The following is a 24,264-nucleotide window of genomic DNA, read 5'->3' as shown; positions in this document are numbered from 1 at the left end:
TTCTACTGTACAGTATGGTGACCCAGTCACATATACATATACACATTCTTTTTTCTCACATTATCATGTTCCATCATAAGTGACTGGATATAGTTCCCAGTGCTATCCAGCAGGAACTCCTTGACTACTGTGTTTTTTGTTTTGTTTTGCTTTTGGCCACCATGCGCTGTAGCTAGAAATGGGATCTTAGTTCCCAAACCAGGAACTGGCCCGAGAACTTCCATATGCCATGGGTTCAGCAAAAACAAACTAAAGAATTCAACAATGGAAGACTCTCACCACCCACATCTAGTATCAGCCAATAAAACAGATTCCAAACATTTTCCAAATGTACCCTCTCTCCATCCTCACTAACATGGACTGGGCTGCCTCTGCTCATCAATCGCCTGGACTTTTCCTGGTAGGTCCCCAGTGGAGCCTCCCACTGTAGTGAAAGTTGTAAGTTGTCTGTCTAAAAATCAGGTCTGAGCAGCCTGCTTAGTTCAAGGATATTATTGAAGGCACGCAAAATCCTTCACTCTTTGGACCCATATCACTTTTCTTTTCTTTCTTCCTTTTTTTTTTTTTTTTTTGCTTTTTAGGGCCTCACCCACCCAGGCTAGAGGTCCAATTGGAGCTACAGCTGCGAGCCTCCACACAGCCACAGCAACAGCAGATCTGAGCCGAGTGTGTGACCTACACCACAGCTCACAGCAACACCAGATCCTTAACCCACTGATTGAGGCCAGGGATCGAACCCACAACCTCATGGTTCCTAGTCGGATTCTTTTCTGCCGTGCCACAACGGGAACTCCTGTTTGGTGAAATTTAAAACACACATCACGAGCTACTAAAACCATGAGCTTTGGCAGTACTAAAAGTGGGGCAACTCAACCTGTGTGTCTCTTTATGGAAAGGAGCAGGCGTACATGCCTCAGAAGAATTCTGATTCTTTTTTTTTTCATTTATTTTCAAATTAAAGTTTCGTTGATTTACAATGTTGTGCCAATTTCTGCTGTACAGCAAAGTGACCCAGGCATATATATATATATATATATATATATATATACATATATATATATGTGTATGTATATATACAAGAATGTATATATATGTGTATACATATAGGAATGTGTGTGTATATATATAAGAATGCACACACACACATTCTTTTCTCATATTATCTTCCATCATGTTCTATCCCAAGAGATTGGATATAGTTCCCTGGGCTATACAGTAGGGTCTTGTTGCTTATGCATTCTAAATGTAAGAATTCTGATTCTAATGAAGCCTCCAGCATAACTACTAGCTCACAAGAAATAGAGGATAGAGTTAAACAAAAGCTTGAGGATGCAATCAGTCAAATGCAGGCAATTCTACAAACAAATGACCCAGTTTCATCAACAACTACATAGCATAAAAAATAGGGGAAGGAGGAAGGGTTTATTTATAAATGACTTAAGATACATACTAACCATGGGCAACGTGTGGACCTGATTTGGATTCTGATTTGAATAAAGCAATTGCAAAATATATTTTTGAGAAACCCAGGATATTTGAATATGGATTGGGCATGAGGTGATATTAAAGAATTACTGTGTGTTATGTCAGAAATTCCTTATCTATTAAAGATGTATCTGGGAGTTCTCGTCGTGGCTCAATGGTTAACGAATCCGACTAGGAACCATGAGGTTGTGGGTTCGATCCCTGGCCTTGCTCAGTGGGTTAAGGATCCGACGTTGCCTTGAGCTGTGGTGTAGGTTGCAGACACGGCTCGGATCCCCGCCTTGCTGTGGCTCTGGCATAGGCCAGTGGCTACAGCTCTGATTAGACCCCTAGCCTGGGAACCTCCATATGCCGCAGGAGCGGCCCAAGAAATGACAAAAAGAACAAAAAAAAAAAAAAAAAAAGATGTACCTGAAGTATTTATGGATATAATAATATTGATGTTGGGGGTTGGATTTAAAATATTCCAGTGGTTGTTTGCAATGAGGGACAGCAGAAACAAATCTGAATACTATCCATGAGGATGTGGGTTCGATCCGTGGCCCCTCTCAGTGGGTCAGGGATCCAGTGTTGGCGCAACCTGTGGTGTAAGCCGGCAGCTACAGCTTCAATTTGACCCCTAGTCTGGGAACCTCCAAATGTACGGACATAAAAAGGAAAAAAAAAAATCCCTGCAGTGGTGCCGAGGTCCAGCCCCAGCAGCCAGGGAGTGCCGAAGGAGAGGATGGGCTACAAACGGCGCGGAAAGAATCGGAGCCAACTCCTCAGCTGCATGCTGCAGATGACCCAATTTATTAAATGAAAAGCATCAGTTTTTATACCATTTCACAATCAGATTTCGTGTAAGATTTAACATTAACATTTGATTTAAAGCCCTTTTGTTCCCTCCACCCGAGATACAAAAAATAAGGTCAGTTAAAACATGTTCCTTTCAACTTCAGATTTTCCTACAAGATTACAAACTTAAAGTTTCACACTGTATTTTTCTTAAAAGGTCAACAACAGTAGCTATTCTATTCTATATTAAGAACAAAGCTTTAATAAGTAATAAACTATGATACCTAACATTCTTTAACTAAAGGTGTATGTGGTTAACAAAACGCATGAAAGCTTTGGGCTCATGGCATTCTTAAAACCACGATTTATTTGGCGCCAGCAAGCTAAGCATTTAACCTATTGTACTGATTTACGTAAGTTCCAAACCACCAATTTCAATAGAAAGGAGTATTATACCCCAAAATTAACAAATGCCCCCACAAGGGATGAAAGCTACAAGTGACACTGTTAAAAATATATCTATTATAGAAAATAGCAATTGATAGGCCAAACAACATTTTCCCAGCCCCAAACTTCTTTTTAAGTAAAGGGACTGAAATCATAAGTTTCCCCTGTATACTCTCACAAAATAGGTGCCATAAATTGTTACTCCAAAACAAAGGCTTTTTCCATTACATTGTTTAAACAACTTCATTCTGTTTTGGTTCAAGTGTTTTACGTACCCAGGGCAAATCTTTAGCAGTAAGAAAGCTGTGAATAGAGATAGAAAAGGAAAGATAAACACAGAAAAATAGATTAACATATTTTTAGGGGATATCATTTTTATTTTCCTGGAACCGATGTCTTTCAAGGGATTGCTCTGCAATTCTTCTTCTTTCTTCAGCTTGTCTGTAGCTCTGCTAACCAGACAAGTCTCATGCAGGTGCCGACTGTGGCTTTGCTTTCTTTACTGGAGCAGCCCTATGGCTCCCGACACAGTGGAGAAGACAGACAAGAGTTTAGGCTTGGAGTTCCCTGTAGGCTCAGCCTGTTAAGGATCCTGCATTGTCCTTGCTATGGTGCAGGTCCCAGCTGTGACATCAGTTTGATCTCTGGCCTGGGGACTTCTACATGCCTCACACAGACAAGAAAAAAAAGGGATTCCAGTGCTGAGTGTATTCGGTGACCAGAGATATGGCAGAGGTGAGCTCAGGGGCCACAAGGAAACCGAGATGGACATTTAACCAGGGATGGGAGGTCTCCTGGAGGATGTGGGTTTGACTTCAGGAACAAGAGACCACAAAATACAATAGCTGAACCACACCCTGAATTAATGGCCTGGGACGCAGCTGAAGCTGGAACATCTGCTCTTGACCCCACTTGATTTCTGGACTCCTTGGGGCTTCCTCCTCCTCCTGCCTGTCTCCTGTCTGTTTTTGTTTTTGTTTTGTTTTTGTTTTCTTTTTAGGGCCAGACCTGCACCATATGGAGGTTCCCAGGCTAGGGGTCTAATCAGAGCTACAGCTGCCAGCCTATGCCACAGCCACAGCAAGGTGGGATCCCAGCCACGTCTGTGACCTGCACCACAGCTCACGGTAACACCGGATCCTTAACCCACTGAGCGAGGCCAGGGATCGAACCCGCAACCTCATGGTTCCTAGTCGGATTTGTTTCTGCTGAGCCACAACGGGAACTCCTATCCCACACTTTTTTGACCCCGCCCAGGGCATGAAGACGTTCTCAGGCCAAGGAGGAAACCCGCACCCCAGCAGTGACAATGCCAGGTCCTGAACCCACTGTGCCGCCAGGGAAGAGCTGGATGACTGCAAAGCTGTGTGCTTTCAGGGAGTCCGTGAGGCTTCCCTGTGACTGGAGCAGGGCTGGCTCTGAGCACTTTCTCTCTTCCCAGGGTTCTAGTGTGTTCAGGAGATCTTGGCCTTTGCCCTGCCAAGTTGTTCCTGGTGGAGGGTTAGGCTGGTCCTAGGAGAGCCCAGGGGCCCTCGTCCTAGCCAGACTGAAGCCACACTGTCCCTGATCTCTCCTGAGTCCTGTTAGGAAGGTCACTTCCAGGAGGTCCCAGACTGGAAACGGGCAAAGGAGAGGCTTTCGTTCTGGGAGATGCTGCCTCCCCTGGGTCAGTCTTCTCCCCTTCGGCTCTGGGTCTCATCTCCCATTTCTTTCTTTTTTTCTTTTTTCTTCTTTTTTTTTTTTTTTTTGTCTTTTTGTCATTTCTTGGGCCGATCCCGCGGCATATGGAAGCTCCCAGGCTAGGGGTCTAATCAGAGCTGTAGCCACCGGCCTACGCCAGAGTCACAGCAAGGCGGGGATCCGAGCCGTGTCTGCAACCTACACCACAGCTCACGGCAACGCCAGATCATTAACCCACTGAGCAAGGCCAGGGATTGAACCCGCAACCTCATGGTTCTTAGTCGGATTCGTTAACTACTGCGCCATTCTCCTATCTCCCATTTCTTGAAGCTGTGCTCTGCCCTGAGCGTAAATTAATAATTCTTGGAATTGAAATGAACTCTTGCTTGCTTGCTTTCCTTTCTTTTTTGGTGAGATGGCACATGGAAGTTCCCAGGCTTGGGGTCAAAGCAGAGCTTCGGCTGGGTGCATACACCACAGCCACTGCAACATGGGTCCCAACCGCACCTGTGACCAACACCACAGCTCACTGCAATGCCAAATCCTTACCCACTGAGCGAGGCCAGGGATCGAACCCCGCATCCTCAGGATACTAGCTGGATTCGTTTCCGCTGAGCCCCGAGGGGAACTCTGAAATGCGCCTGAATATTGATAAAGACCTTTTCCTTACTTTGCCTTCCTTGCCAATCTAGGAGGTAATTAGATAGGGCACACTGATCCTTTGCTTTATTCAGAACACACAGAGGTAGCCGAAATCACACTGGTGTCTTCAATTTGCCATCTCGAGCCCACTCCGAGGGGTCACGTGCCTTGCTGAAGTGCACCCAGCTGGTTAGGGTGGAGTCAAGAATTGCATCCAGGCAGGCAGCACTCAGCCCCAGTTCTGAGCTGGGCAAGTCTGAGGAAGGATGGCCTGGCGTTGGTTTCCCTTCCTGGCCTGTTTCAGTGGCTCTTCTCTCCACAGGCGAGCTGGCTGGCAGCGGCTCCCTGACTCCCATCAGACCCCAGAAGACAAGCCTGGTGGTTATGAAGTCAGCCTGACTCCTCCTTAGGCCCCTATCCCAGCCTGTGGGCTGCCAGCTGTGCCCCTTGCTGAAGGGTCTTTGGCCCCGCCTGCCCCCAGGCGGTTAGCATCCTGGTCCTTCCTGAAAGGCTCACTTGCTTTCTGGACTGCTCTGGGCTTCCTGCCCCTCCTCTGCCTGTCTCCTGTCTGTATCCTTTGGTAAACCCTCCCCCCGACCCCCCAGGCGCCATGAGGCCCTGAGCAGAGCAGGAGAGTGGTGGCCCGAAGCCTTGCCAGGTGGATGGCTAGAGAAGGAAGCCCGAGCTCAGGCAGGAAGCCACAGGCTCCTTGAGGCGTCCGTGTGGGGAAGATGTGCAGACGTCAAAGCAGACACAACAGATTCTGGATGTGGCTCTGCCACTCTTGGGCTGGAAAGCTTGGTTCCAGGTGCTGGCTCCAAAGGGGAAGATTGACAGGAAAATTGACAGGTGAGGCTTCCGTGAGGTGACATATGTGTGAAAGTGTAGATTTCCAATGCCAGTGCATTGGATAGCTCTACGGTGCATCAGGTGTTTGCAGAGAGAACAAGACAAGAGAATGTTTTGCTTGTCTTAAGCTGGCTGAGTCCTGGTCTCCCCTGTCTTTTTTTGTTGTTGTTCATATGTTTGCTTAGATTTTGAATTTGTTTTTAATTTTTTGTCTTTTGGCGTTTTTTTGTTTTTTTTTTTGTTTTTTTTGTCTTTTTGCTATTTCTTGGGCCAATCCCGCGGCATATGGAGGCTCCCAGGCTAGGGGTCCAATCAGAGCTGTAGCCACCAGCCTACACCAGAGCCACAGCAGCATGGGATCCGAGCCGTGTCTGCAACCTACACCACAGCTCACGGCAACGCCGGATCGTTGACCCACTGAGCAAGGGCAGGGACTGAACCCGCAACCTCATGGTTCCTAGTCGGATTCATTAACCACTGCGCCACAACGGGAACTCCTGGTTTTTTGGTTTTTCTCTTTTTTTGCTTTCTACTTTCTATCGCTCCTTGTCCTGGGGTGCCTTCTAAGAGCTCCTCCTGCTGCAAAATGCAGCCCTGGGGAAACTTCCCTCAGAGGCCGTGGTTCTGGCAGCCTACACCCATAACATGGGGCAGCTGCCTGGGGTGAGCAGGGAAGGCTGGGCTGCTTTGAGGGTGGGAGGCCTCACGTTGTAGGAGGGGGATTCTGGGGGGAGCATTTCCTTTTGGTCAGCCTGTGTCTTTCCCTGAGGTGCTTGCTTGCACCCAAGGTTCTGCTGCCCTGATCTCTCCATTTCCTGTGAGCTTCTCAATGTCTCCTTATGGAGCCCCGCGCCAAGGTGGAGGCAGACTGGGCTGGCAGACCCATCTGCCAGGTGCTAGCAATGTCACACCCTCTTTCCCTGGGTTGTAATCGACTAAAGTTGTTTTTCCTGGATTTCTTGCCAGTTCCACTCCTGAGAGGTGCAAGAGTTTTTAGGGGTTTTTGTGTGCGTGTGTGTCTTTTTAGGGCTGCACCCAAGGCATGTGGAGGTTCCCAAGCCAGGGGTCAAATTGAAGCTGCAGTCCCTTGCCTACACCACAGCCACAGCAATGGCAGATCTGAACCGTGTCTGGGACCTACACCATAGCTCAGGGCAATCCCTGATCCTTAACTCACTGAGTGAGGCCAGGGAACACACCTGCGTCCTCCTGCATACTAGTCAGACTCGTCTCACCTGAGCCACAATGGAAAGTCTGTGGTTTTGGTTTTTGTAATTGTGGTAAAATTTGCCTACCATGATATTTACCGTTTATACCACCCACTGAGGGAGGGCAGGGACCGAACCTGCAACCTCATGGTTCCTAGTCGGATTCGTTAACCATTGCGCCACGACAGGAACTCCTATATACAGTTTTCTAAGGTATCTCTATACTGTTTTCCATAGTGGTTGTGCCCCAGGTCAGGGATTGGATCGGAGCCTCAGCTGCATCCTGTGCCACTGGTGCAGCAATGCCAGATCTTTAACCCACTGCCCTGGGCTGGGGCTTGAACCTATTGCCTTCACAGAGATGAGCTGTATCCTTAATACACTGTGCCACAGCAGGACTGCCTTTATTTTCATTTTTTATAACGTTTTGTTGAAGTATTATTGATTTACAATATTGTGATCATTTCTGCTCTACAACAGAGTGAGTTATGTAGATACACACATCCATTTTTTTTCAGATTCTTTTCTTGTATGGATTATCATGGAATATTGTCTAAAGGTCACTGTGCTTTACAGCAGTTCCCCATTGGCCAATCCTTCCATATACCACAGTGAGCATATACCACTCCCAAATTCCTAGTCCATTCCTTCTCCCCACCTATTCTCTTTGGTAAGCATATGTTTGTTTTCAAATCTGTGAGTCTGTTTCTGTTCTGTGAATAAGTTCATATATATCCTTTTATAAGATTCCACATATAAGTGCTATCATATGATATTTGTCTTCCATTGTCTTCACATAGTATTATAATTTCTAGGTCCATCCATGTTGCCATAAATGGCATTTTCATTCTATTTATGGCTGAGTAGTATTCCATTGTATATATGTACCACATCTTTATCTGTTCCTCTGTTGATGGACATTTAGTTTGTTTCTACATCTTGGCTATTGTAAATAGTGCTGCAGGGAACATTGGGGTGCATGTGTCTTTTTGAATTAGGGTTCTCTCTGGATAGATGCCCATGAGTGGTATTGCTGGATCATATGGTAGTTCTATTTTTAGTTTTTTGAGGAAACTCCATGCTGTTTTCCATAGTGGTTGTACCAATTTGCATTCCTGGCAACAGTATAAGAGGGTTCCTTTTGTCTACACTCTCTCTCCAGTATCTATCATATGTACATACTATATTATTTTTCTTTTATGGCTTCCCCATGGTATATTGGGTTCCCGGGCCAGGGATCAGATCCAAGCCCCAGTTGTGACCTATGCTGAAGCTGCAGCAATGCTGGGTCCTTTAACCTACTGTGCTGGGTGGGTGATGGAACCTGTGTCCTGACACTGCAGAGATACTGCCCATCCCATTGCACTACAGAGAGAAAACCCGTTTTATTGTTTAGATGCTATTGTAAATAGAATTGCATTGTTCATTTCCTTTTTAGATTATTCATTGCAGGTGTATAGAAACACAAGTGATTTTTGCCTGTTATTTTTGTACCCTGTGATTTTGTTGAGTTTGTTAGCTCTAGTAGCTTTATGGATTTTATATATACAGGGTCATAGCGTCTCTGAAACAGATTTTATTCTTTTCCAATTTGGCTGTACAATGTCGAACAGCAATGGTTAAAGCAGATATTCTTGCACACTGATTTTGTTCCATAGTGACAAAATCATTTATGTTTTATGTGGTTTGGAGTTTCAGGCATCTTTCTAGGTGGATCAAGTTACTGGGATTTGGGAAGGTTAATGGAGAAAGAGCCAACAGTGTGAAGCCGTGTGTGTGTGTTCTGCTGAGTTTTATCTTTCTTGGGCACTTAAAGCACTTTATATACTTCATCTCTCACGGGGTTTTCCTCATTTAACAAATGAGGGAAGTCTGTTTTAATTACGTTAACTGAGGCTCCGAGAAGTTCTATGATTTGCTTAAGTGGTCCTTCTGGAGTTTTAGTAATGTGCCACTCAATTGCACAGGAAGATAATGAAAACTGAAATGTAGTAAAGGCAACAGCTGGGAGCGTAGGAAACTCCCAGCCTGCTTCCCATTTGCCACAGCAGCCTCTAATCTTGGCCCACTCTACCTCCTTCTAGCTGTGGGCCCCGGGGTGCTGCACTTCCATTGGCTGTGGGTTACAGGGCCTCATACTCATACGAGGGAAAACATCCAATCAGAGTGGCTCGTCTCCACCCTGCCAGTACACGCTAGATTGCGTTGTAGTTGTCCCTCCCGTGGCATGCCGGGAATTGTAGTTTACTGGGCCTTTCTGCCTATAGCGAAAAGAGATGGAGAACTACTAGTCCCAGAGAGCTGAGCGTTGAGGAGTCCGGTTTTTAGGCATACCCCAGCAATTCTCTGGATCCACAACCGGCATCCAGGAACAGGTGAGAGAGGTCTCGGGCAGGGAGTGGAGGCACGGGTTAGAAACTCAGCCTTACTTCTGTAGTGATACTTTGAGGCACAGGAGGACCAGTACGTTGTGCTGGAGTTCCCCCGCTTTGGGGGTTGGTGGGACCGACTGGCTAACCTCATGGATGTGAAAAACTCCCATCCCTGTCCTGTGCTTTCCTGGAACCCTCAGTGTAACTGCACATTGGTTTGCTCTTCTACTGCGAACTCTCCCCACCTGCCCACTGTTGTTCTGAGGTTGTCTGCATAGTTCTAGTCTGTAAAGGCTTAGGACACCCAGTCCCAGAGCCTCAGACCACATGTCCATAGCACCCAGGGGTTCCTGTTTCATGTCTCTTCATCTCACAGACTCTGTACCCCTCTTTCTGGCTACTGGGAAGACCTGGATTCTAGGTTTGGTACCCACGTCCTAGGTATCTTCCTACCTCCTAGAGGCTCAGCTTGACTTATATAAAATAGGTTGATTTAAGGGTCTTCCTAGCCCCCAGTTCTGAATTCCTTTACTCTAGACTCTTCTCTCTGTACTCCAGGACTTGGGAAGCAGCCAGGGGTGTAGCAATTCCAGAGAATCCCTGGAGGGGAGGCATTGATGGTTGAAAAGGATAAAGTTAGGTGGCAATAAGTTTTAGTCACCTTTTTTTTCTTTTTGGCGACACCTATGGCATGTGGAAGTTCCTAGGCCAGGGATCCAACCTGCCCACAACAGTGACAAGACTGGGTCCTTAACCACTAGGCCACCAGGAAACTCCAAGTTCTAGCCATCATATTTTAAGTGCAGTTAGTTTATTCTCAGTCACCCAGCTGTACTTTTTGTTCCCCACATTTTTTTTTTTCCCTGTAAATGCCCTCAATCTCATACCAGGAGAAAGTGGGGCCTTCTGGCTATGGAGGTAAAAGTTCGGGGAGGTGACCTGGGGAGCTGCCAACGTGCATCTGCCTTTGGTGCTTGCTCCTGCAGGGAGTGCTCAGTGCCCCTTCCCTGTACCACCCCCCATGCTGCCCCTGTCCCGCTGGCTGAGATCTGTGGGGCTCTTCTTGCTGCCAGCCCCCTGCTGGGTGCCCCGGGAGAGGTGGCTGGGTCCCCTACGGCGGCCCTCCCTGGTGCACGGGTGCCCAGTCCTGGGGGCATGGCACAGTGCTCGCTGCTGGTGCCAAGCGTGGACAGAGGAGCCTCGGTGAGTTTGGTGGGGGTGAGGGGCCTTGGGGAGGGGAGCAGCTGTTCAGGTTTCTGACTTGTCCTCCCTCTCCTCAGAGCATTTTACTCCTCCCTCAGAATGAACGGAGACCAGAAATTGGACGCTTATGCCCGAGAAAGGCAGGATTTCATCCAGCACTTCTCCCAGATCGTCAAGGTGCTGACTGAGGAGGACATCGGGCACCCAGAGATAGGAGATGCTGTTGCCCGACTCAAGGAGGTGAGGGATTTATGACTGGAGAGAGTCTTTGCTCTCTCTGCATGTGTGGGATCCAGCTCTGGCTTTTGGGGGACTTTTGGCAGGGGTGGGAGCAGGGTTTTACCTGAGCGTTTCTGGGTGCCCTCTGGAGGTGCAGGTATACTTAGCCCAGTAGTCCTGCCTGGTGGTTCTTTTGGGCCATCCGCACTGCTTTGAATAAGGGTGGAGGGCCCTGGGGGTGAGGCATTAGGCATCCAGAAATAATGAGGGGCTACCTTGGCAGGGACCTGGGAGGAAGGCAGTCTGAGATGGGCTTGGGTGAAGCTAGTGCATCAGAAACTCCTGCTCTAGGACAAGAACTATTGCTGAGATACTTAAGTTGCCTTATTGTTTTATTCCTTTTTTTTTTTTTTTTTTAAAGGGCCACAAGTGTGGCATATGGAAGTTCCCAGGTTAGGGGTCTTATTAGAGCTGCAACCACAGCAACACCTGATCCTAGCCATGTCTGACTTACACCACAGCTCATGGCAGCACCTGATCCTTAACCCACTGAGCAAGGCCAGGGATTGAACCTGTGTCCTCATGGATACTAGTTTGCGTGCATTACTGCTAAGCCACAATGGGAACTCCTAATTCTTTTATTCTTTTAGAGTATCTAGTAATTCTTACTATAAATGCTCTCTCATTTGTCTGAGGGGAACTAAGGAGAAGGGGGTGTGTCTACACTGGGATGGAGATTAAAAGGGAAGTCTTCCCAGTGAATTAGATCTAAGGGCAGCCAACGGCACAGAGGTCCCAGCAGGACATGCCATTGGAGGAGTGGGGGACGGGTCCTCCACCCTATGGTCTCCTCCAAGATTTCCTCTGGCCGACTTTGGGTGGGTGGGTGGGGGGGCTTTAATAAAGTGAGAGAGGCTTTTCATTTGCAGATAGGTTGAACTGTGGGTAGGAGGAGGGGGCTGGGAAAGGAGGAATGGACTGTGAAGGGGAAGCGTAGGAGAATTGGAGGAGACCCAAACACACCAGCCATTCCTATGTACATTCTCTGCATGGACAGAGTTCTCCCCGGGTTTGGGAGCAGATTTTAATCTCCACTATGGAGGCTTTAAATGTACTGAGGAAGACAACGCAGAGAGTGCCTGGGGCCTGGGGAACTTCCCTCTGTGCTCCAGGACTTGAAGGAAGAAGCTGAGTAGCAATTCCAGAGGCTGTCTGGAGGAGGGTGTGGGGTTGAGGATGAAGTTAGGGCTGGTTGGTGTTCTCATCGTGGCTCAGTGGTTAATGAATCCGACTAGGAACCATGAGGTTGTGGGTTCGATCCCTGGCCTTGCTCAGTGGGTTAAGGATCTGGCGTTGCCGTGAGCTGGGTGTAGGTCGAAGACATGGCTTGGATCCCGGTGTTGCTGTGGCTGTGGCATAGGCCGGTGGCTATAGCTCCAATTCAACCCCTAGCCTGGGAGCCTTCATATGCCTCGGGAGCAGCCCTAGAAGTGGCAAAAAGACAAAAAAAAAAAAAAAAAAAAGTTAGGGCTGGTGGTTGGAAGTGGGAGAGGACAAGGAGAAATCTCAGAGTAGCTGCTCTATGGACCCTGACGCCCTGCCCCTGTGCCCTTGCCTCCAGGTTCTGGAGTACAATGTTGTCGGAGGCAAGTACAACCGAGGTATCACGGTGCTGGTGGTGTTCCGGGAGCTGGTGGAGCCCAGGAAGCAGGATGCTGATAGTCTCCAGCGGGCCCTGACCGTGGGCTGGTGTATTGAACTGGTGAGAGGGCAGGAGAAGAAGTCTTCTAGGGTGGAGGTGCCCTGGGTGGGATGGGGGCGGGGGGTGGGGGGGACAAGGAGGGTTGGGCCTTGGCTCTTTGTGTTTTCTGTGCCTCTAGCATGCCACAGCCAAACTTGGTGAATTACTCCAAGGGTTAACAATTGCAGTCAGTTTCTTTGGCCAGTAAGTACATGTTTCCCCAGTAGACTAACTGTGAGTCAGGGCCTTGGAACTGGGCATAAAGTTGTCAACTCTTTCCTCTGAGCAGAGGACAGGCACACAAGTGATAGATGTTTTCTAGAAGATTATTCTACGGCAGAGATTGGAGAAATGGAAGCCTGCGGGTAGTTTTTGAAAATATTTTAAAATTAAGTTCCTTAAATATAACAAAGAAGAGATTTCATACAAAAACCTAGATTTCAGAGTTTCTGTCGTGGCTCAGTGGTTAATGAATCCGACTAGTATCCATGAGGTTGCGGGTTCGATCCCTGGCCTTGCTCAGTGGGCTAAGGATCCGGCGTTGCCGTGAGCTGTGGTGTAGGTTGCAGACGTGGTTCAGATCCTGCGTTGCTGTGGCTCTGGTGTAGGCCATCGGCTACAGCTCCGATTAGACCCCTAGTTTAGGAGCCTCCATATGCCGAGGGAGGGGCCCTAGAAAAGCCAAAAAAAACCCCCTAGATCTCTTTCTTTTTCCTTTTTTTTTTTTTTTTTTTTTTTTTTGACGTTTTACAAATTTACTAAGGTGAAAGTCCATTTTCAGAGAGGGAGTGAGAGAATTTACATGCTCGCAGGTTAAAAAAGGGCCTGACTCACTCTGCAATAGTCTTTATACCCCACAGTGGGACCCAGTTTGATCTTCTGATTGGTTTCAGGCAGGATACCTTATTTGCATGGGGAACAGGTTATATGGCGTCAGGTGAGGAGTGGGAGACAGTTTTTCCCTGGCAGGGAGTGAGCAGCCCAGGCTGGTCAAGTTAGGGGGGAAGGAGCATTACAGTGAGACATGGCCAGAGGCTTTGGGTTTAATATCCTTGAAGGGGACTGGAAGCCTCTAACATCCCCCCCTCATTTTTTTGAGGGCCAAATCTTTGGCCCCTTTGAATGCCCTGCTCATGTCTGACTACCTGTGTATTTTACTCTGTGGCGTCTAGGAACCCAGATTATATGGGGAAAGGGCCAATGACTGCTCTAGCTGCTTCCTGCTGAATGGGGGTGTTGTTGGGCTCTGGGCTCCCGCTGCCTAATTTTCATCAGGGCTTTATTTTTTTTATTAATTTTTCTTGTCTTTTTAGGGCCGCATCTGTGGCATATGGAAGTTCCCAGGCTTGGGGTCAGATCGGAGCTGTAGCTGCGAGCCTACACCACAGCCAGACCTGAGCCTCATCTGACCCACACCACAGCTCAGACCAATGCCAGAGCCTTAACCCACTGAGCAAGGCCAGGGATCGAACCTGCATCCTCATGGTTACCAGTGAGATTCGTTTCCACTGAGCCAGGACGGGAATCCATTTGGGGCATTCTTGAGGCAGGAGGTGTAGCTCCCTAGGATGGCTTGTTCCTGTGTTGTTCGGATGTTGACTGGTTGATATCCCCATCAAATTATCATTTGGAGACTTGTTTGTCATATTCTAGAAGAAACAAACTTAACAAGCAGATTAAAAATCAAGGCCAGGAATTCCTGTCTTGGCGCAGCTGAAACAAATCCGACTGGGAATCTTGAGGTTGCAGCTTTGATCCTGGCCTCGCTCAGTGGGTTAATGATTCGTCATTGCTGTGAGCTTCGGTGTAGGTTGCAGACACAGCTCGGATCTGGCATGGCTGTGGCTGTGGTGTAGGCTGGCAGCAACAGCTCCGATTAGACCCCTAGCCTGGGAATCTCCATATGCTGCGGGCCCTAAAAAAGACAAATAAAATAAAAATAAAACTTTAAGCTGATAATCCACTAAGTGAATAATGCATTTGAGCAAAAAAAAAAAAAAAATCAACACCAAAGATCAGTAAGGGAATTACTGTAACGAAGCCATTTAATATAGTTATATATTATAATGTAGGTGTAACACACCGAGTCAGAAATAATTGGAGAAGTGAAAGTTTGAAGTGACAAAGGAAATTAATTTTTTGAATAGGCCTGAAACCCAATTTGGGCCTGGCACTTCGGGGAGACTTGTAGCCAGGTAGCTAGTTGTCTAGTTTTACCTCAGTAGATTTTAGCTGTTAGTGTGGTATTGACTTAGAAATAACAAGAGCTGTTAGTCATTAGGTTTTCATCTTTCGGGGGGGTTACAAGAGATGACCTTGAAAATAGAAGGTTGCAGCTCCCAGCTGATGTTTTGAGAGAAGCTGCGGTTTATTTTTTATTTATTTATTTATTTATTTTTTCTTTTTTTGTCTTTTTTTGCTATTTCTTTGGGCCGCTCCCACGGCATATGGAGGTTCCCGGGCTAGGGGTAGAATCGGAGCTGTAGCCACCGGCCTATGCCAGAGACACAGCAACGCAGGATCCGAGCCGCGTCTGCAACCTACACCACAGCTCACGGCAATGCCGGATCGTTAACCCACTGAGCAAGGGCAGGGACTGAACCCGCAACCTCATGGTTCCTAGTTGGATTCGTTAACCACTGCGCCATGACGGGAACTCCGAAGCTGCAGTTTATACGTCAGGTGTGTATAAACCGTAAAGTCGTAGCAATACAAACATCTGTCTGGTATCACGGTGGATGTCTGAACCACTGCTATTCCATTTTGCCTTTTCATTTTATTTTTCTCCTAAATGGCTAAAGCAGATGTTACCATTAATGATCTTAGTGTTTTCCTACATGTAAGAAGCTGCAAGCATTTGGGCTCATAAAAATCTTTACCTGATAACATCTAACTATCGGAATGCCCATTCCTTCAGTTCTTCCAGAGCACAGAAGGCCTCGTTCCTGATCTCTGCCCTGAGATCAGAACTCCTGTCTGGGAAGATTGAGGGTCAGCAGCTGCAGCAGTTTGATTTAACCCACACAGAGGCAGATGGCAGGTGTCTATCTCCAGTTCACAGGGCTCCCCATGGTCATAAATTCGACCATAGTCTTGGGAGGCATTTCATGACCATTTTTGGTGCCAGGAATGCTCATTCCCAGGTCTGGCAAAGATTTCGTTGACAGACCGCTCAATGTGCTGTGACTGGATGAAGCCTTATTAACAGTAAGTTAATAAGTCCCTGGACTACCTGTCTTACTAGTCTGTTATGGTCCAGGAAAATATTCCCTCTTGTTAACATTTTCTCATATCTAGAGTTACAGTGAAATGATATGGAGTTGTATATTATTTTAGAGACCTAATTCTGCATTTGGCAATGTAAGAAATAGCAATTTTGTTGAAAGTTAATAGAAAAAGAGTATAGTTGGTAGTATTAGTAAAAGTTATAAATAGGGAGTTCCTGTTGTGGCGCAGTGGTTAACGAATCCGACTAGGAACCATGATGTTGCAGGTTCGATCCCTGGCCTTGCTCAGTAGGTTAAGGATCCGGCGTTGCCATGAGCTGTGGTGTAGGTTGCAAATGCAGCTAGGATCTGGTATTTGTTGTGGCTGTGGTGTAGGCCGGCGGCTACAGCTCTGATTAGACCCCTAGCCTGGGAACCTCGTATGCCACCGGTGCAGCCCTAGATAAGGACCCCCCCCCCAAAAAAAAAGTTATAAATAGGAATTTAAGTTAAGAGGTTTTTCCAAATGGAGCCCAGTGCATCCCAGTTCACCTAGCTTTGTCTCTTCCCATCTTTAAGGGAAATTATATACTGGCTTTGTCCATAGTAATATTAATAGTAATATTATGGAGGTTCCCAGGCTAGGGGTCAAATGGGAGCTGTAGCCTCTGGCCTACACCACAGCTGCAGCAGATCCGAGCTACATCTGTGATCTACACCACAGCTCACTGCAATGCCAGATCCTGAACCCACTGAGCAAGGCCAGAGATCAAACCTGTGTCCTCATGGATACTAGTCAGATTTGTTTCCTCTGAGCCACAACGGAAATTCCCTGAACCTATAGAACTGGCTGGGTGTCTTTTTTGGTTTTTTGGCCACATGGCCTGTGGCATGTGGAAGTTTCCAGGCCAGGGATCAAACCTGAGACACAGCAGCGACCACACCAGAGCCCTAACCTGCTGAGCCACAAGAGAACTCTTCTTTTTTTGTCTTTTTTGTTGTTGTTGTTGCTATTTCTTGGGCCGCTCCCACGGCATATGGAGGTTCCCAGGCTAGGGGTTGAATCAGAGCTGTAGCCACCAGCCTACGCCAGAGCCACAGCAACGCGGGATCCGAGCCGCGTCTGCAACCTACACCACAGCTCACAGCCACGCCGGATCGTTAACCCACTGAGCAAGGGCAGGGACCGAACCCGCAACCTCATGGTTCCTAGTCGGATTCATTAACCACTGCGCCACGACGGGAACTCCTCTTCTTTTTTTAAAAAACACAAATTACATGAGATTTTCAACACTCAAACCTTTTTTTTTTTTTTTTTGCTTTTTAGGGCTGCACCCTTGGCTTATGGAGGTTCCCAGGCTAGGGATCAAATTGGAGCTGTAGCTGCCAGCCTATGCCACAGCCACAGCAACACGGGATCCGAGCCAGGTCTGCAACCTACACCACAGCTCAAGGCAGTGCTGGATCCTTAACCCACAGGGATCGAACTTCATGGTTCTAGTCAGATTCGTTTCCACTGCACCACGACTGGAACTCCAACAATTTTACGTAATTTATTTGTCATTTTAGGGCCATACTTAGGGCATATGGAGGTTCCCCGAGTTCGAATCGGAGCTGTAGCTGCCGGCCTACACCACAGCCACAGCGATGGGGGTTTGAGCCACATCTGCAGTCTCCACCACAGCTCACAGCAATGCTGGACCCTTAACCGACTGAGTGAGGCTAGGGATCGAACCCACATCCTCATGGATGCTAGTTGGGTTTGTTAACTGCTGAGCCATAATGGGAACTCTGAGAACTCCTTTTTTTGTTGTCATTGAGGGGGAATGTTTTTAAACACAGCTGTAATCCTGTCACTTCCACAAGATGCCATTTCTGCTGCCCACCATTGTTTTGGATGATTTTTACTATAATTTCTGCTGCTTTCTTTCCTCTTCTGGTTCATCTCCTTCAACCTTTTTTCTATTTCAGCATTTACCTCCTGAAAACAAGGACATGTGCTTATCTGACTCTATCGCATTATCACACGTTTCTTAGTCCATTTGGCTGCTACAGCAAAATACCACAGACTGGGTAGCTTATAAATAACAGAAATTTATATCTCACAGCTTCGGAGGCTGGGAGGTCCCAGATCAAGGCTTCTGCCCAATTGGGTGAGGGGACTCTTTACTTGTTCATAGCCAGGTTTCTCGCTGTGTCCTCAGGTGGAAGGGCAAAGGGAGCCTTGCTTAATCCCTTTCACAAGGCTTCCACTCTCATGATGTAACCATCTCCCAAAGGGTTCACCTCCTAATACCATCATCTTGGAAGGTTGGGATTTCAACATATGAATTTTGGCAGACGCGGATCTCAGCAACATCTTAGATATTTAACATAGGATAATAGTATTTTGGAGTTCCCGTTGTGGCTCAGCGGAAATGAGTCTAACTAGCAGCCATGAGGACGCAGGTTCGATCCCTGGCCTCACTCAGTGAGTTAAGGATCCGGCGTTGCTTAGAGCTGTGGTGTAGGTTGCAGATGCGGCTTGGGTTTGACGTGGCTGTGGCTGTGGCGGAGGCCTGCATAGGCCAGCAGCTACACCTCTGATTCCACCCCTAGCCTGGGAACCTCCATAATGCTGCAGGTACAGCCCTAAAAAGACCAAAAAAAAAAAAAAAAAATAGTATCTTGGAGTTCCCTGGTGGCCTAGTTAAGGATTTGGCATTGTCTGTGACTCAGGTTTGATCCCTGACCTGGGAGCTTTCGCATGCTGTGGGCGAGGCCAAAAAAATTAATGTATATTTCATATTTAAATATTCCTAATTCTTCCCCAGTTGTCCATTACAGGTTTTTTGTTTTGTTTTGTTTTCCCCCCAGCTGCACCCGACATATGGAAGTTCCCTGGGCTTGGGGATCAATCAAATTCTTGCCTTAGCAGCAATCCAAGCCACCATAGAGACAACACTGGATCTTTATCCTGCTGAGCCACATCGGGAACTCTTGACTTTTTGTTAAGTCCAGGTGAATTTTTTTGTAGAGTGGCTCAAATTCTAGTCTGACTAGTATCATGAGGAAATAATCAGGTGAACATTTTGGTAAGAGAGCTTTGCAGGTAATGTATATTTCCCGTTACTTCCCATGGTAGCACATACCTGGGAAAGTTACTAAAAATACCCAACCCGGAATTCCTGTTGTGGCTCAGTGATTGACGAATCCGACTAGGAACCATGAGGTTGCGGGTTTGATCCTTGGTCTTGCTCAGTGGGTTAAGGATCCAGTGTTGCCGTGAGCTGTGGTGTAGGTTGCAGATGCGGCTCAGATCCCGCATTGCTGTGGCTCTGGTATAGGCTGGTGGCTACAGCTCCGATTCAACCCCTAGCCTGGGAACCTCCATATGCCGTGGGAGCGGCCCAAGAAGTAGCAAAAAGACAAAAAAATCCAACCCAGTACTATGGTACCATCCCCTGTAGATTTAAAGCTTCCTTAATAGAAAGTACAGTGAGGGGGCAGAGAAGATTGAGGAAGGTCACAGCATGAATGCCCTTTTAAGACTTTTTTTTTTTTTTAAACATTTTACGGCCATACCTGCAGCATATGGAGGTTCCTAGGCTAGGGGTCTAACTGGAACTATAGCTGCTGGCCCGCACCACAGCCACAGCAACATGGGATCCAAGCTGTGTCTGTGACCTGCACTGCAGCTTATGGCAACGCTGGATCCTTAACCCATGGAGCGAGGCCAGGGATCAAACCCACAACCTCACGGTTCCTAGTGGGATTCATTTTCGCTGTGCCACAATGAGAACTCCTGGAGATGATCTTGGCTGAGTGGTGCTGGTGAAACCAGATGGTCCTTATACTCACTCTTGGGAGAGGCAGTGGACCGTGGACCGGTGGTTTCAGGGGAACAGTGCCACTCCAAATAAACACACTGTAAAAACGTGTCCCTAGTGTGGAGAGCCCAGTCTCCACCTCAGTGCAAGGTCAGAGGTAAAGGTGTCGCTGGATGCTTCCTCCCCCGAGGACTTCACTTGGAACAAGAGCCACGATGGCCATTGCCCTTTCTGCGCTGCACACACCAGAGCTGGTGGGTGGTGTTGGGCATGTCCTCTGAGCAACACTGATACTCTAGTGCACACACAGGGGTCAGGATGGGATAAAGGTTTAAAAACCATGTCTTGAAAAGCTGCTTAAGGAACTGGAATGTGTAGCCTGACTGCAGGAAGTATCGTGGGGGACACGTTTGTGCTTTATTATTTATTTTGTAGACACACATTTATGACACACCCACTCCGGGACCAGCACTTATGCTGGGCTCTGAGAATCCCAGGAGGGCCTCACCCATTGTCCCTGCTTCCAAGGAGTTCACAGTCCCGTGGGAAACCACATTCTGGTACCTTCACAGGCTGGGAGTTCCCTGGTGGCACAGGGTTAAGGCTCTGTCTTTGTCACTGTGTCTGGGTTGGCTCCCTGGCCCAGGAACTTCCACATGCCATGGCTGAGGCTAAAAAAAGCATGCCGAAGAGTCAGCCCTTTGGCAATGTTCAAGACGCATGAGTAAACATTACTAGGAGTCAGACTTCAGGTCCATCCTATTAGACCTGGGCTCCCAAATGAGCTCCCTGACGTGAGGTTTTGTTCCTGGTCACTGGAGTATGTCAGTGGAGTGCCCTGGGGGATGACAAGGACAGCCTTTTTTTTTTTTTTTGGTCTTTTTGTCTTTTTAGGGCCGAACCCACAGCATCTGGAGGTTCCCAGGCTAGGGGTTCAAATCGGAGCTGTAGCTGCCAGCCTATGCCACAGCCACACCAGATCCGAGCTGTGTCTGCGACCTATACCACAGGTCACAGCGACGCCGGATCCTTAACCCACTGAGTGAGGCCAGGGATCGCACCTGCATCCTCATGGATCAGAGTCAGATTCATTTCCACTAAGCAACAATGGGGACTCCCTAGGACAGCCCTTTTTGTTCCAGAAGTCGTGTAAAGGCAAATGGCACGAAGAAATCTTACTTGAGGCATTCACTGCCATTTCTGGCAGGAGAGGATATAATATATACCAATAGATGTCTCATCTCCATCATACTAGGGGTAGTCTAGGGTTGTTGGTCTGGAGGCATCAGAGCACTGCCGTGGTCTCTTACTTTGAAAACAAGGAAGCCTGAGCCAGAGAGGTCTTGTAACTTTGCAAGGTCCAGTGGCACAGACCCAAAGTCCTCGGTGCCCCCCGCCTTCCTTCCCAGCTCAGTGATTCTCAAAAGCAACAGCTCTGTTGCTGATAGAAGAAACAGTACTAAGGAGCCCTGGGGTTCTTATTACACTCTTCCTTCTCCCCCCAGCTCCAAGCCTTCTTCCTGGTGGCAGACGACATCGAGGACTCCTCCCTCACCCGCCGGGGCCAGACCTGCTGGTATCGGAAGGTAAAGTGGGCAGGAAGGGAGCAGAGGACGGCTGGGGAATGGGCCGCAGGGAGGTGGTTACATAGCGCCTATGCAGGGGCTCTTGGTTTGAGTCTAGGTCAGAGGTTGACTGATTGCTTGTTTGTCTTTGTCCCTGACAGCCAGGTATAGGTTTGGATGCCATCAATGATGCTTTCCTTCTGGAAGCTTGTATCTACCGCCTGCTGAAGTTCTACTGCCGGGAGCAGCCCTATTACCTGAACCTGATTGAGCTCTTCTTGCAGGTATGCTGTTGACCGGGGCTTAGTGCCCAGTGGCTGCCCATAGTAGCCTTGGCCTTTATAGGGTTTTTTCGACTAGCGCCGGAAATCTATAGGTTTGTGGGGTTCCTGCAGTGACTCAGCGGAAACAAACCCACCTCATATCCACGAGGATGCAGGTTTGATCCCTGGCCTCGCTGAGTGGGTTAAGTATCCGGCATGGCCATGAGCTGTGTGGTGTAGGTCACAGACACAGCAGCTTGGATCCCAAGTGGCTTTGGCTGTAGCTGGCAGGCAGCTGTAGCTGTGATCTGACCCCCTAGCCTGGGAATTTCCGTATGTTGCAGGTGCGGCCCTAAAAAGGAACAAAAAAGAAAAATATGTGGGTTTGCGTGGAAGGAAGGTATTGAGGGAGGGCGTTGGAGGGTGATGGTGGCAAGAAGGGCTCCTGTGTGTCTGTTTGGAAGGAGTCATAAGGGACTGAGTGTGACTATATGGGCCTTGAGTTGGGGGCCCTCTTCCTCCTCTGTCTTTCTGCCTGCCTGGTTGTCAACTGGCATAGGATGTAGGGCCCAGGATTTCCGGGTTCCCCAGCCCTGGAGAACGTCCAGGTCATCTTCTTCCTCCTCCAGACTTCCTACAACACTGAGATCGGACAGACCCTGGACCTCATCGCCGGCCCCCAGGGCAACGTGGATCTTAGCAGGTTCACTGAAAAGAGGTGAGGGACAGTGGGAACCGTATCTGGACAGTGAGGGAGGGTTGGGTGGGGGGTGGGGGGTCTTGTCTTTCTGAGGAGTTCATCTCAAACTTCTCCCCTACTCAGGTACAAGTCTATTGTCAAGTACAAGACAGCTTTCTACTCTTTCTACCTGCCCGTGGCTGCTGCCATGTATATGGTGAGTGAGCCTCCCCCTACCTGGCCGCCCTGCTGATAGGAGGCCACAGAGCAGACAGCTTTGGACAGTCTGGTGCCTCCACTAAGTATGTGATCTTGAGCAAGTTACGTAATCCCTCTTGAGTCTGGATTCCTCAGCTGTGGGAAGAGGATTAAAATCCCCACCTCCCAGGATGCCTGTAGAAATGAACAAGCCATTCACGGGAAAGTGGCTGGCCCATCACTGGGGAACAGTGAATCCACCACCTGAGTCGGGATGGGAGTCAGGAGGAGAGGATGTGGGCTGAGGAGGAGGCAGTTGGATTCGGTGGCAGTCATTGGGGTTAACAGTCTATGTTGTCCTTGCTTCTCCAAGTTTCCTTTTCCTCCTGAAGGAAGTCAGAAGTGGCAGAAAGATTAGGAAGAGGGATCTGAGTGACTCGAGGACTGAGGGCCTCCAGGATGGGGTCCTCTCTGCTATGACTCGCAGGAAGGCTTAGCTAACATAAGTGGGCTAGAGGCTGGACCGTGGATCAGGGATGTCTGAAAGGAGAGAGAAGATTAGGGGCTGCACGGGAGCACGAGCTTGTGGAAGGAAGCAGCCAGGAAGATGAAGGCACCTCTGGGGTGTGGCTTGTCAATTCCCTTTTCACCTCAGGCAGGCATTGACGGGGAGAAGGAGCACGCCAATGCCAAGAAGATCCTGATGGAGATGGGAGAGTTCTTTCAGATTCAGGTAGGAAGGCGTGAGGCGCCAGCAGCGAACAGGCTCCGACTTTTCTTCTTGTCTCGGCGCCTCTTCATTCCTCCTTTGTCGTCTCCCCACCCACCCCAGGACGATTACCTCGACCTCTTTGGGGACCCCAGCGTGACAGGCAAGATCGGCACAGACATCCAGGACAACAAGTGCAGCTGGCTGGTGGTTCAGTGTCTGCAGCGGGCCTCTCCGGAGCAGCGCCAAATCCTGCAGGTGCCCCAGAGCGGGCTGTGGATCCCTGAGCTGCCGAAAAGGGGGATTGAGCTAGTGGTTCTGCAGTAGGGGTGATTTTGCACCACAGGGGGTGTTGGGCAATGTCAAGAGACATCTTGTTATAACTCGGTGTGTGCATGTGCCACACATCTCTCTAGTGGTTAGCAACCCAGCGGAGCTGCCAAACGTGCAGCTTCCCACACCAAGTTATCTGGCCAAAAAATTTCAGTAGTGCCAAGGGTTGAGAAATCCAGGGATAGAGGAAGCTGAGGGCTGAACCAGTCTCCTAGCATTTGGGGCGGGGAGGGAGAAGTTCACGATCCTAGATACTCGGAGACACTTGAAATTGGAGACAGCGATGGTGGGAATGGCATTGAAGATGTTCTGGAATATCCAGATGAGGGGAGTGGAGGGGACCTGGAGGTGTTGAGGGAAGGCTAACAGGCCCACTTTCCTGCCTCCAACGCTCCAGGAGAACTATGGGCAGAAGGATGCTGAGAAGGTGGCCCGGGTGAAGGCGCTGTATGAGGAGATGAATCTGCAGGCAGTGTTCCTGCAGTACGAGGAAGACAGTTACAGCCACCTGATGGGTCTCATCGAGCAGTATGCTGCGCCCCTGCCCCCGGCCATCTTCCTGGAGCTGGCACACAAGATCTACAAGAGAAGAAAGTAGCCCAGAGACTGAAGGTGGGAGGGGGGGCTCTCAATAAATTACTATCTAACCTCCGGTTCCGTTCCTGTTTTTTTGCCAGCCAGGGGCGCAGCTGTGTCCAGAATAGGCAGGGTGGAGGGTAGCTGCGTGGAAACCGGGACTGTGGGCTTTGGCTTTAGGATCTGCCCGGGATCGAATGCTCAAAGCCCTCAAAAGCAGTCGACCTGGGCCTGGGTGGGTGCCGGGCAAGACGTCAAGCGCTGGGGGCTGGGTCTCGGTCACGCCCCGCCCATGCGTGAAGG

At 48.6% G+C, this 24,264-nt stretch overlaps 1 protein-coding gene across 2 annotated transcripts; it reads left to right on the top strand.

The window, feature by feature from the left end:
* Window positions 1–9,437: 9,437 nt before the first annotated feature.
* Window positions 9,438–24,037, top strand: FDPS (farnesyl diphosphate synthase). Of its 2 annotated transcripts, XM_021088557.2 has the most exons (11): window positions 9,438–9,463; window positions 10,447–10,663; window positions 10,741–10,903; window positions 12,504–12,644; window positions 21,144–21,224; window positions 21,365–21,487; window positions 22,096–22,184; window positions 22,290–22,362; window positions 22,999–23,076; window positions 23,176–23,310; window positions 23,783–24,037. In XM_021088557.2, the coding sequence occupies exons 2-11, from the start codon at window positions 10,482–10,484 to the stop codon at window positions 23,981–23,983; spliced, it is 1,266 nt and encodes a 421-aa protein (XP_020944216.1). In that variant the 5' UTR covers window positions 9,438–9,463; window positions 10,447–10,481; the 3' UTR covers window positions 23,984–24,037. The 2 variants fall into 2 exon arrangements, with proteins under 2 accessions (XP_020944216.1, NP_001172060.1); NM_001185131.1 differs by lacking the exon at window positions 9,438–9,463 and having other exon boundaries at window positions 10,482–10,663; window positions 23,783–23,983.
* The last annotated feature ends 227 nt before the right edge of the window (window positions 24,038–24,264 follow it).

Source organism: Sus scrofa, chromosome 4, assembly GCF_054392235.1.
Source record: "Sus scrofa isolate SSC_HxYL_T2T_F1_AM1 chromosome 4, Sscrofa_HxYL_maternal_Yorkshire_Landrace_v2.0, whole genome shotgun sequence".
NCBI classification, from domain to species: Eukaryota; Metazoa; Chordata; class Mammalia; order Artiodactyla; family Suidae; genus Sus; species Sus scrofa.
This window is presented reverse-complemented; position numbering and strand designations above follow the sequence as displayed.

Excerpts from the sequence above, each read along its gene's own strand:
- FDPS (XM_021088557.2), top strand. The coding sequence starts at position 10,482 with ATGCTGCCCCTGTCCCGCTGGCTGAGATCTGTGGGGCTCTTCTTGCTG. Across the intron at positions 10,664-10,740 it reads GCGTGGACAGAGGAGCCTCG|AGCATTTTACTCCTCCCTCA; the intron begins GTGAGTTTGGTG and ends CCCTCTCCTCAG. Across the intron at positions 12,645-21,143 it reads TGGGCTGGTGTATTGAACTG|CTCCAAGCCTTCTTCCTGGT; the intron begins GTGAGAGGGCAG and ends TTCTCCCCCCAG.